Genomic DNA, 13,636 nt, shown 5'->3' on the forward strand with positions numbered 1-13,636 from the left:
TCACAGTTGTGTGGTTTGGTCTTAAAGCACAATCTTTGATACAACCTTGATATCTATTGAGTTTAGCAATATTTTTTTATTTGTACATGTAATGCATCTTCAGTTCATACTATTTGAAATCTTATCCAAACTCTATAAATTAAGAAGATTGCCTTATTATTTGCCTTGAGAAACAAGGTAGCCATCGGTCCAGGCTTCTTTTTCTGCATAGTGATCTGCCCGTTTTAATATCTCTTCCAAATTTTTCTGAAGATCTCACTAAGCAGCCTATTTTTGAGTGCTAGTTTCTAGTACCACTTAGGAAGAATTAAAATGTTACACTATCAGAAGCATCAAATTGAACAAAATATAGAAATACACGTAAATTTGATTAAAGGCTGCTAGTAGATCATCAATGAACACAGAACAAAAAATGGCAAAAAGAGTGTATTGTAAAAATTATATAGGAGAAATAGTAAATGAATGAAATAAAAAAGCAGGGAAAACTCTCCAAACAAAATTAAATGTAGGAAGGATGCTTAAAAATACAACACAAAAGCGTTTGGAAAAAAGTGAAGATACGATGTATTATGTCATAAAAAGGGAAACGGAGTGTATGGCATGCAAGGTACACAATACAGAAGTGTTTTATTAGCTTCTTTCTAGAACATTCAAAATTGGAGTCAGCCAGGTGGTTGTACTCGGTTGGGCTGAGGGCTAAGGGAACTTGAAGACCTGTCAGAATTTCTAAGTTCTCAAACTTCTTAATGTTGAGTCCTGCAATACAATTCCTCGTGTTATGGTGACCATGAACCATAAAGTTATTTTGTTGCTACCTTATAAATATAAGTTTGCTACTGTTATGAATTATAATGTAAATATTTAATATGCAGAATATCCAATGTGACCCCAATGGGGGTTTCGACCCATAGGCTGAGAACCGTTGTATTTAGTGCTTTAGCTTCTGCTGAGTCAGTCCTCCCACTGTCAAATATCCAGCAGCACTGTGATTATTCTCTCCTTTTCACTCCAGTGCCCCTCTGCAGTCTGAGATGGGTAGGTTTCCCTACTTGGAGGAGATTGCTTAGTTCATATAGCCTGACTGGGGCTAGCTTGTAGCCCTGTGATGTGAGTGAGGGCTGTGATGTGCATCCTGGGATGAGCATTGTGAGTAGGGTGAAGCAGACATAGTAATGAGATCTGTACAGGAGACCGGGATCCAAGGTTTTCCCAATCCAGTAATCATTAAACCCCTATCAGGGGGATCATATTGTGAATGTTCAGCAGCATACTGGAACTACAGAGCTCCCAGACTTCATGGCAGTAATCTTCTGGCTATGGAGGCTGATCCACTAGCTGACCCAGGCTCTGAGCAGTTATCATTTGTCAATGGGGTCGGTTACTAGGCACTGAGGGCAGAGCTTCATCCTACTTTACTCTTCACTGCCTGAGCCAACCTTACTGTTGCCAGAACATGTTGAGTCATCAATGTCTGAGCCTCTGTCTACCACTGCCTTTTGCATCTGTCTTTAAGAACCTGTCGTTGTGGCAGGGTGACCTCTGACTTATGATTGTTTTTTGGTCTCAGGCTGTCATGGAAATTCAGTCTTGAATAATAGATTCCCTTTCAAGGTTGTGTTTAGTCACAGTTCTTTAACTCACAAAGAGTGACAAGATGGGACTCTTCTCCACTCCTGATCCATAGGGCCAGAGGAGTCACTCTCTCACCAAAAGCACCAACTACATCTAGGCTGTCAAGGACTGGGGGTTTGTCCTATGGGTTGAACTTCTGGTCCATTTTCCCTACCATGCCTGGTTTACCTCTTGGATAAGGTTTTCACTATCACTTACTTGTGCCAGAAGCCAAGACACTGCAACACGTGCTGCTTGGTTCTTTTCAATGAGTAGCCATTCCCTTTGTGTTCCTGACACTCTTCTCACTTTCTATTTTTGGAAGAGAATTTTTGTTTTTGTTTTCTGTTATCCTGAGTTTTCTCATTCATTACACCACAGAGGCAGCTTTTAATCCACCATTTAGCACAGGTGCAGTATTTTATATATTGAAATCCCCAGGTTTTAATTCCACATGGGGTAAAGACTTCACATTTATAAAATAATTTCTGTTTGCTTACAATTTGTTTTAATATCTATGAACAGAATTAATTGAAGCACTTCTACACAGGTCATCCTGTCTCTATAAGAGATCTCGTTTGCTATTTTAGTTAGAAAACTTAGCACTGCCAAGATAAGAACCCTCAATTTGCCTTCTTCTCATAGGACACTCGACCATTTTTTCCCTATTTTATGCTTGCTGGTTAGTGAGGACAGAGCCTTCTGGGTCACGCCTGAGCTATGATCTTGGATGTCACTCTTCCTGGAACCCTGCTGTATTGTTTGTTTCTCAAGCCTCTCATTTCTGTTGGCTTATTTTCTGAGAACATTTGCAGTCATCTTCCTCTTGTGCTTTTGATTAAAGAGGGGTAAAGAGGGGGGGAAAAACCTTTGGAAAAAGTTCTATATTTTCCACCTCGTTTCCCTTAATCTGATTTGACATTCTGCCTCCACCACTCTGAAAAGCATTACTCTGAAATAGCTATTGACTTTCTGATCACCAGCTCTGATGGCCTCTCGGTCCACAAGCACAGTAAACTCTGACACATCTGAGAGCAACTCTCTTCATGGCTCCAAGATCAGCGCTGTACTTTAAAATTATTCTTTGCCTTTATATTTTTATGTTCTGTTTCTGAATCTTTTCAAGGATTTTAAAGTCTAGTCTGCTCTAAATGTAGAATCTACCCATTTTCTGAATCTGGGCCCATCTCCTATTTTCCTTTCTTTTGGGTAGTAATAGTAATAGTAATACTACTAATTAGTGACAGCTCCCTGAGAAACTTCCAGATCACCTTCTCCAATATTAAAATTTCCCCCTAAATATGAGAATTTCATGCATGAGTTCTAGGCCTAAGTTTTCTAAAAGTCCCGATTAGCACTTTTAACTAGTTACAAGATATTTTAATCATTCACACATTCATTATCATTTTGGACCTACTACCAGGCAGGTAGGACTTATTCAGGTCTAGCCAATGGAACTTGACTCCTAGTGAGAGAAGAAATGCTAAGCAAACCAAAAATGTGTCAGGGGGTGATACATAGATAGTGGTTAAATTAGAATGGATGATCATGAAGTCTCTATACATTGGCCATCAGAGATATAAAGGGATTTGGCGTGCTACTTACATTTGCTTTCAGGGGTAAAGTGTTCATCACCGAAGGAACAGATTTGAAATACAGGGGCCAGTGGGGACAAATATATCTGGGGTGCTGACCAAGAGGCATTCTCTCTCCCTAATCCCCCCCCCTCTCCTTCTTCCTCCCCTCTCCCTTTCTGTTTCATTTTACTATTTTTTGTTATAGAGAGATAACATTGATGATCCCAGCAGTCAGGAATAGTGATAGTTAATTCTTGAAAGTTAACCCCCCACACACACAATCTCTCAAGTGTTAGCACTTGTTACAAAAATTCATAAATACAAAGTGCATATGGTCCAAGAACTTTATGTGCTGAAACCACACAGGGCTATGTGAGGCATGGTATACAACACGATCTTGACTTTTTTTTATGAGTTGTGGGAATCAGTAAAGATTTTTGAGAAGTATTAAAGATCAACTTAATAAAATAAAACCCACATTGGCTGCTTTGTGTAGAAACAAATCTATCCACACAAGTGTGGATACAGCCAGAACTGTTAAGAGTATGATGTAAAATATAATGGTGCAGGAAATGATGAGAGCTTATATATAGAAAATGAAAGCTTTAGGAAGTTGTATTGAAAGAATTTGCCAATGTTCTGAACTATAATATGGAAAGAAAGAGCAGAGTCATGTATGGATAGATCATAGAAAGCAGTAGAATGGACTTGTACTTTTAGGAAGAAAATGATGAGAATATACAAGTTTTGGAGGGCAAGGGAATCAAGAATTTGGCTTTAAATGGATCAATTGTGAGATGTCTGATATATATCTGAATAAAAGTGTCAAGTATTTGGTATGCAATCCCAGATTTCAAAGGGGAGAATCATTACATTATATAAATATGCGTTTGCAATCAAGCAAAACTCATTTGGTTTGGTGAGATCATCAGAAAACAAATGCAGATACATATGAGAATCTAGATGCAAGGATAATACACCAGCATGCTCCAAGGTTTAAAAGTCAGGAGGGTAAGAGGGAGTTAGAAAGGGTGGCTGAGATTTGTAACAGTGAGTGATCTGAGACACTGCTAGTGTTGAAAAAGAAGAGGCTGGAAAATGAATTCATAAACGTAGAACCCACATGACTTTGACAAAGAAATAAAGTTTGTGTGAAGCTGAACATGGGAATGATCAGATGAGAGCACAGTAATAAGTGGAAGTAGAGAGAAGTAAATTTTGTAAGAAATGTCATCAAGGGGATGGATGCAGGGTGGTGCTTTGATATTTTCTAGTATTCTCATCTAAGGGTAGTGTTATTTGTTAAAGAAAACAATGACATTTTACATTCTCAGGGGAATCAACCAATGAAGAGGGGCAATCTATGAAACTGAGGGTTACTGTAGGTGTCCCCTATCCTTGGGTTCTGTGGACCTGTTGGGGTTGCTTGCTTCAACCATTGTAGCGTAAGGGCATGATTCATTCAATGCAGGAACGGTATGAAAATTTCCTGCCATTACTTCTATTTTCTCAGTGAGTAAAAGGATTATCACTGACAGTAGGGAAAGGGGATTGGGAGATTTGAGGAGCTAGGAGACTGTGAAATAATTTTCCAAAAGAATAGCTGTTGAACACTCGTGACAGCCACAAAGGAAGAAATGTCACCCTCAAAGACACAAATGCATGAGAATACTTGCGCACACACCAGAAGCAATTATCATTGGACAATATCCTTACTTCACCGACATTCACTTCAATTCTATTTTGTTCATAAAGTGGATAGTGACTCACTAACCTATCTCACTAATGGGTTGCAGTGTGCTGTTTGAAAAACACTCATCTAGAAAAGCTGAAGAGGAAATTTGCTAAAGACATATAATAGGATGTCTGTGCAGCAAAACAGACTACTTCAGAATAAAATGGAAAACGAGCATAATCATCACAAGCAAACCTGCACCATCCCACACTCCCCTCCTCTACTTAGCTCTCCTGCTGAGAGAGCTGTTTGTTTTTAAGTCCCACATTTTCCAGTAACAGACTTGAGACACATCGGTTTTCCTTCCATATCCTCTTTTTGTAACCTTTTTCTTTGACTGGATCAGATCACAAATTTTAAGCGATTTCACCTCTGAATTCTCACTAGCATCTATTTGTTTCTATTCTGTTCAAACATTTTCCCCTTCTCTTTATCTTTGTTTTTTATTTTGATAATAATGGATAGCCTTTAAAAAGTTGTCTTCAAATACAGATTAGTTTTTTAAATGTGAACTTAAAATATCACTTTTAAAGAGATTCTAGCTAAACTTGATTATATATATAATCTGGATTATATATATATCCAGTCATTTTAATACCTGCTATTCAATATTCTCTGTAATTCTTCCTATATATTTAGTCTCATGTAATGTAACCCTGCCATGTAACACAACTTGCTTTTAAAATAATATTACAAATTTATGACCACATCAGAATGTGTTTAGCAAAGTTGGATTTAACAGCAGCTGCCATGGTATCCCATGTATGCTGTTTCCTTGAAACATTGTGTTGTATCTGTAGAGTCTCGGGCATGTACTCTTCATATTACAGACTACAGAGAGCCTAATTTTCCAAGGTTTCCTAGCTGCTGTTCTAAGAGCCCACACTTCTTAAGTGTCAGTCACTGAGTACATTGGTAATTCTGTCCATCAGTGAATATACTAGAAAGGAATATAGGCAGGCCAATGTCTGGGATACTGAGTTTCTTCTAATGAACTTTTGCTAAAGGTTTCTTGATAGCCCTGTAAAAATTTCCATGGAATGACAAGTTTCCATAAAACAAACAACTCACAACACTTTACTTTCTCTCCATGAGAACCAGACTTGTAAGAAGTCTAATGTAAAACTATAAGTTTTAAGACATTTCTGTAAGAGTCATTGCAAAATTCTTTCCCCCATTTTCTTTTAGAGGCCTTCCAGCTTTCCCTAGCTTCTTGTACACTAATTTCTTGTCATTTGTGTCTCAGGTGACTCAAATTAACAAGAGACCTACATGTGGTTTTCAGGTTAATTTACTGAGTGTTCAATATTTTAAACATTTCTCTATTGGAATGAAATACCTTTTGGGAGGTATTTCCTTTTACCACACCTGTAGTGACTTCATCCATTCATCCTGTACCCCTTACATCTACACACTGCTATTTCCAGGCCTTTTTTTCCTATCCATCAAATAGTTCTCTAGTTGATTCCATTATCTGTTCCCCAAACATCTCCCTCTCACCTTCCCCTTTCCCCTCAAAAAAAAAAAAAAAACAACAACAAAACCTACCAACCAGCCAGCCAGCCAGCCAGCCAGCCAGCCAACAAACTAACCAATGAACCAGCCAACCAACCAACAAACAAAAAAAAACAAAACAAAACCAAAAAATGCCCCAAAACAAAAACAAAACAACAACAACAACAACAAAAAACCCAAACAAACCAAAACCAAAACCAACCAACAAAACCCTTTGCCCAGTAGGAAGTTGCCATTATTCTGGATCTTTTCTTGACATCTCTGCTCCACCATCTTTCTTTCCCAATCCAAGTATCATAAAAATTCATTTTATGAGAGGTTTTCCCCTCTTAGTTATATTGAAAGGGAGGCTATACAACCCTGTGGTTAGAGTCTGAAAGCAAACGAGCCTGCTTTGTTATATTGTAGTTAATTTTTTAAAGGCAACCCTCCCCCCAAACAAACAAACAAAAACAACAATAATAAAACAAACCTAAATCAGCCTGCCTATAGATAGTATATGACTGAGAAACACTGAAACATAAAAACACATTTTTGATTTTGTTTTTATTGTGTTTAATTAAAAGACTTCTCAGAACCCTTAAAATGTGAATCCACTTAAGCTGCTCAATACCATCACTGATACCCAATGTAGCTAATACCAATTTGACATGAAAGTTAAAAAAAAAAAAACCTAGATAATCTCCATACATTGCCATTTCTTACAGCACACTTGGAAAATAGAATAGTTGTCAAAAATCTGCATGTGTGATTTTCATAGTACTCTACATCTTCTTTGTCTTATGGTTATTTATATATTACTTATTTTCCTGGCTGAGCATTGTAAGATCTTGAAGACAGAACAGATTGTTTAATTGAAAATCATGGAATTTCAATTAAGCTTCATGGTTAGGAACATTTGATAATATTCTAAGAGCATGATCTTGTATCTTATTTCAGTGTTTTGTTTCCCATCCTTTTTATACCATAGTATTCTGGGCTATCTTTTAGGCCGGAAAAATATTAGTATTTTGGTGTTGGCAGAAAGCTGTGGTTAATACCAGGGTAAGCAAATTATCTCTACAAAACACTGGCAGAGCAGTCCAAAAAGGAGAATGTAAAGACGGAGTTGAATTTTTAAGGGCAAGAAAGCAGGCAACCGCTAACTCCAGGTCTTGGGACCCACGAGGGTATTGGAAAGGCAGCCCCTGCCTTAGTGCTTGCTCTCACTTCCAAGGGTGTGCTTGTCAAAAAGGTACTCCGCTAGGCCAACAGCTGGAGCCCCCATGGTGACTAAGTTGTGCACGTGGTCACCTAATTCTTTGATAGACTTCACCTGCTCATTCAGGTAGTGTGTTTCCAGAAAGTCGCACAAATGAGGATCTCCTTTTTCTGAGGCCAGAGTATGCAGGTCCAGCAGCGACTGGTTTACACTCTTTTCCAGGAGCAGAGCACATTCCATGGCCCGCAGTCCGCTCTCCCAGTCATCTTGCTCTGGCTTCTTGATATCCTGGAGGCAGATCCGGCCTCCGCGTTGGTTCTGCAGCCTCATTAGCTTCTCTGCATGCTCCCTCTCCTCCAGCGACTGGCGAAGGAAATACTTGGAGAAGTTGTACAAGGCCACATCATCCCTGGAGAAGTAGTAGGCCATGGACAGGTACACGTAGGATGCGTAAAGCTCCATGTTGATTTGGCGGTTGATGGCTGCCTCAGAGTCTGGGTGAAAGTTCTGGCGCACCCTGGCAGTTCCATCAGAGCCCTGGGAGGAGGCCACCGAGGCCAGCAGACGTCGAGGGGAGGCGGGTAGTAAAGGATACCTGGAGGCCAAACACTGTGGGACAGTGCACCTGTGTAGCACACGGGGCAAGGACATCAATGCAGGGCCGATGTGCTTGGAGAAGAACCAGAAACCAGACAGCATGACTCCTCTTGTTTGAAAGTAGGGGAAACTGAGGCCAAGAAACCTCGGTACAAGGTCTGCCGCTGAGCATCAGGTCTAAATGAGAACACAGCCTTAGCGATCACCTCTGCGTCACACGGCCCTTCTCTTCCACGATGCAGAGTTCTAAGAGATCTTGGCCGCCGATGCTGTGTAACTGTCATTTGTCAGGTAGGCTTGAATGTGGCACTGAGCCCTCGAAAAAGGGACACAGATCCCATTTACATGCTGAATGACTAACCCAAGACTCTGGTCTAGATAGCGTGTAGTTGATTAGTTTACCTAATTAAAATTCTGTTATTAAGAGTAGGCTCAGTGACTCTGAGGCAACCGAAGAAAGGACTGAGCTGCCCCCTTGTCTCTGTTCACTAATCTTTTCCTGTCTAAGAATCTAAGGGCAAGGAAGACACAATAAATCTTCATATGCAAAGTGTTACAAACGACTCCTGGTTATTTTAACAAACGTAAGTAGGGAAATAGTTACCAATGTAACGGACAACGCCTAAACTGTAATAGACTGCTTTTAAAGTGCAGAACTTATCTTTCTTGTAAAGAAGTTATACTTTTGAAAAGTAGACTGCATAGTGGCTCTAAGCTTGTTTTTACTCTATTTTTTTTGTTAATGTAGAGATAGATGCATTTTTCAAAGAACCCTAAATTCTGAAGATTCAGTGGCGGTTTTCTGTAGTCAAAACTGGGGTTGAATTCTGTGTCTTTCTGCCTCCCATCTCCCAAGAGGTGAGAGTGCAGGCACATGTCACCATTCTACTCAAGGAAGAGATTTATTCTTAAGTAGATGTTTAAAAATTGTTTGGGGTATTAAGAAATGAAAATAGCTGTTGGAAAATGTGGGTGATGATTCTCACCGATCAAGATGATAGCAAAAAACAAAAGCAAAAAACCAAAAAAAAAAAAAAAACTTAATAGAGGCATGCATAAATATTTAAGAAGATTTATCTAAGACTAATTGACATATATTAAATTTCAGGTATTTGTCACAGTTTCAGTATGACATCCGTGAAACTACCAGCTAAACCCAGACAATGACAACATTTGTCACCTACTTCTGTGTCCTTTTGTGTTTCCTAATTCTGACTCCTCCAGTCTGGTCTCACTCCTGACATCCACTGATCTGCTTTGCCTCACTCTAGAAGTTGTCTAGTGTCCTCCACACTGTAACTAACCCCAGGCTCACAATAATAAAGTCTGTTTATGCTGGAGTATACTGATATTATAGTTTGTTTTTGTGGCTGTGCAACATTATGAAGATAAAACCCAATTTGTCTTACCTTCTGATGAACAGTTTGGTTGGATACAGTTTAGGCTATTAAAATCAAGCTGTGATTGACTTTCCTGCACAGGTGTTTGTGAGTTCATATGTCTTTCTCTTGGGTAAATAAAGTGGTCAGATAATATGTTATGTATTTAATTATTTACAAATTGCACAACATTCCCCAAAGTTCTCATACCATGACTTTTTTTTTTTTTTTTACATGCTTAGTCCAAGTTCCTCTTGGAGCTTGCTGCCCCTGGCATTATCATTCATTTAAATTATAAAATATGGTCATTGTGATAGGTGTACATTAGTATTGTGTTTTTGTGTCCTCAAGATAAATGACAGGGTGTTACCCTGTGCTTCTTTGACATTATCTTTTATGAGGTATATGTTTAAGTATTTTATCATATATATATTTAGGCATTTTGTTTGCTTGTTTGTTTGCTTTAGGAGCCTTGATTTTCTATTCTCTGCATCTTTGTTCTTAGCACTGATTGTATTAAAATCTTTTTACATTGCCTCTTTATATCTCTTTTTTCTTTTTCACAAAGGTGTTTCTAGTTTCACATGGTGTTTCTAGTTTCTTCAGATGCTAATTTTTGATATTCTTAGTGTCCCCTAGGTGCTTAGAAAGTTAAATCATAGTATGCAAGTGCTTGTAATGCAGTGCTTACCATAGAATGAACACTCATGTATTCTCTAACACATCTTACTGAATACTCTTGTTTAGTTTTCCAAAATCCATCATTTTATATTATTCAGTAAGCAGATATTACTGTGATTAAAAGCATAATGGGATGGCCTGTTTAGACTACTAGAAACATTTACCTGCATTATAAAGCATTGCTATCATGTATGAATAGTGGGGAATTACTTTATTCTATGAGAATATCAAATTTGTAGTTTTATAGTTAGCTCACTCCTCTCAACTGAGCATTCTAATATATATCATAAATAAAAGTGTGTGCTTAAAATTAAGAAAGTAGTAGTACATGAATGCTCTTTACCCAGCGATCCTTCATGGGTTTTCACTTTTCTAATCCCATTTTACTTTCATTTCCTCCAAGCTTTTGCCATTTGTGAAATGTAATTTCCTAATGAGAGATTATGAAAATGACTGTTCAGAGTGATATTAACACAAACTTGCTGCTGCTAGTTAGTGTTTCAGGAAAATTTATGACATTCATTTAAGTGTTCAGCCCCAATATAATAAAATACATAGATAAAACGAGTGCTGTAAGAGATATGTGATGCAAGGCAGTGCTCCAAATAGCATGTACTTAGACAGAGAACAGTAACTGGTCAAAACATCTGTTTTCCATGACAAAGTTTGCCATCTAATTAGGCAGACCTTAAAAATGTAAGAATGTGCATGGTAGGTGTTTTGTTTATTTTATGAATATTTTTATATCTAGTATTTACAGTAAAATCAATTAAAAAATACTATACAGACCGAGACCATCACACACTGTTATTCTCTAGACATTTCTTCTTAGATTTAATGGCCTCTTCTTTCCCTTGAGTACCTTTTTAAACATCTGTACTTCTCTGGGGCTCCCTGTGCAGCTTCACATTCCTCTTCACTCATTCCAAATTCCTTCCTGACATTTTTTTATTACATAATGAAATCTTTCACATCCTTTAAAATTCCATCAAGTATAAACACAAGTATTTTTTTTAAAAAAAGGATTTTGTATAGCAGCATTCAGAATTAAACACCCCTTTGATGTCAAACAGTTAATTATATTGAGAACTCATTGTGTTACAATTACAATATACAAGAATGTGTGTAAGTGTGTAAGCATGTTTTCATTAGCAGAATATATTCTATTCCTTTTAAATTTTCCAGGCTTACCACAGTGTTTTATACACATTAACAATGCATAAAATAAATGTTTTCAGGTGCCTAAACAAAATGGAACAGAAATTCACATATATCCTTTTGGATTAGCTGAATTACTTACACAAACTATTTTGAGGGGGATGTGTTTACTGCAATTTGAATTCTGTGAGTTTTCACAGAAAGTCTCTATAATTTGGTTGGCTCAGATTCTAAAGGAAAACAACATTTACTTTTTCCTCCTCTGCACATATATCAGCAATAAGCTATTATCATCTGTGTAGATATCTTTGGCCAATGGGAAATTAAAGACTCGAATAGAAGTAAATTGTTTCAGTTAACTCAGGCTTTGATTTGTGCAGTGCATAATAGTAAATTTTCTATTCATGTATTAAAAGCATTTTATTTTATAGAGTAAAGGTTTTGAGAATGTACTTAGATTGGAAAAACTCCTTTACATTTGTAGAGAAGGGCAGAGACAGAAATAATGAGGAAAAGAAAAGAACAGTATCCCTACCCCTTTGTACTTGTAACTTTAATAAGAATAGTTTCCCATTTTTCTCATTTCCTTTAATCAAGACTTTTACACAGTAGAACAAGTCACATAAGCAGTTTCATTAGTTATGCTGGTGTTTTTTGAAATTACGTATCAAAATGCTTCCATGACAAATTTAATATTGAGATAAATCCACGGATGACTATTGTATGACCCCAAATCACAACCCTCATGTCAATTGGGATGAAAGAGTTTATTCTAGAGCCAACTATGAATGACCATTGCCCAGGAACACATATTTGGTTTACCCCAGATTCCATGTTCTAATATAGAAGCAGCTTTGTGAAGTTTTCATAGTAAAAGAACAATGTTGCTCATAAATCAAGATACTTTTCTTTTTTATTTTAAGGAAATATTTTCTAATATTACATGGTGGAAACATTAAGCAGGTGGTCATAGCAATGTGAAAAAAAAAAAAAAACCACTCAGCTATCAGCCTTGGATGCTATCTGATGACTCAGTCTTTTCACCGATGAAAACTATGGTTTCCAAAAGGTTTTGTCTGGTACTCTCAGGATGTTAAGTCTGACACAGAGTTGTGCAAATAATGACTATTTTAGATGGCTAAACATAGCCAAGATGGATTGTAATTAGGTTCTGGACCTGTAACATCGGAAACTCCTTACACTCATGGAAGCTCTAATTAGTTCTAATCAGCCTTGCAAAAGGTTTCAGTTTGAAGTTGGGCTTCTTTCCAGGAGCTTGCATTTACTATACATATGTCTTTGCTATGACTGATGTCTTTGAGCATTTTAAATAAAAAATATTAGGGTTTTGTTTGGGGAACATATGTTTATTGTATACATTGCTAATCTGAGTTTAATCACTAGGAAATCTGTAAGAGAATGTTTGGATACAAGTATGGAAGTTTTGTTTGTTTGCTTTCTGCTAGAATCCACTTAAATGTGAAGGTGTGTGTGTGTGTGTGTGTGTGTGTGTGTGTGTGTGTGTGTGTGTGTGTGTTTGTGTGTGTGTTTGTGTGTGTTTGATAACTTGAAAATTCAGCCAGAATCAAACTCCAAAGCACAAGATATGGAACTGGAGGAAGCCTAGAATATTTGATTTCGATTCATATTATTCACCTAGAATTTGGGGTGCAAAGTGAATAATCCCCTTCATTACTTTTGAATTAATTATTGCAGTCATTAAACCACCAGATTCCTAAAATAGCTCATTCACTCTATTGGTTAACTCCAAAGCTTTCAGCTAAATCCTAAATAACATTCTAATATGATGCTCTGTGAAATGTTAAAAAAAAAAGCCAATGTCTTTGGATTTATTGTGACAGGGAGCAGGGCACTCAGCATATCTTTTCTTTTCTTTATTTTTCTTCTTTTGGTTTTTTGAGACAGGGTTTCTCTGTGTAGCTTTGGAGCCTATCCTCAGCATATCTTTGAAGCCAAACCATGAATATGAACTATTGTCTGACTCATAGGAATGTGAACTGCCTTGGATGCTTCTTCAAGATGGCTACTGGAAATAATATGTGAACCAGATCAAAATCCAAGTCCATGAGCAAGGAGCTTCATGGCTTTTGTTTGTTTGTTTGTTTGTTTTGTTTTCAGGAAAGATACTGGGATGGCTAGCTTTGATTGTCTGCTTGACACA

At 37.5% G+C, this 13,636-nt stretch overlaps 1 protein-coding gene across 1 annotated transcript; it reads right to left on the reverse strand.

Annotated features, from left to right (window-relative positions):
* Positions 1–7,630: 7,630 nt before the first annotated feature.
* On the reverse strand, positions 7,631–8,338 carry LOC100773523 (ferritin, mitochondrial). The gene has a single exon (XM_027400831.1). The coding sequence runs from the start codon at positions 8,336–8,338 to the stop codon at positions 7,631–7,633; it is 708 nt and encodes a 235-aa protein (XP_027256632.1).
* Between the last annotated feature and the right edge of the window lie 5,298 nt (positions 8,339–13,636).

This window comes from Cricetulus griseus, chromosome 2, assembly GCF_003668045.3.
Source record: "Cricetulus griseus strain 17A/GY chromosome 2, alternate assembly CriGri-PICRH-1.0, whole genome shotgun sequence".
NCBI lineage: Eukaryota > Metazoa > Chordata > Mammalia > Rodentia > Cricetidae > Cricetulus > Cricetulus griseus.

Excerpts from the sequence above, each read along its gene's own strand:
- LOC100773523 (XM_027400831.1), bottom strand. The coding sequence starts at position 8,338 with ATGCTGTCTGGTTTCTGGTTCTTCTCCAAGCACATCGGCCCTGCATTG.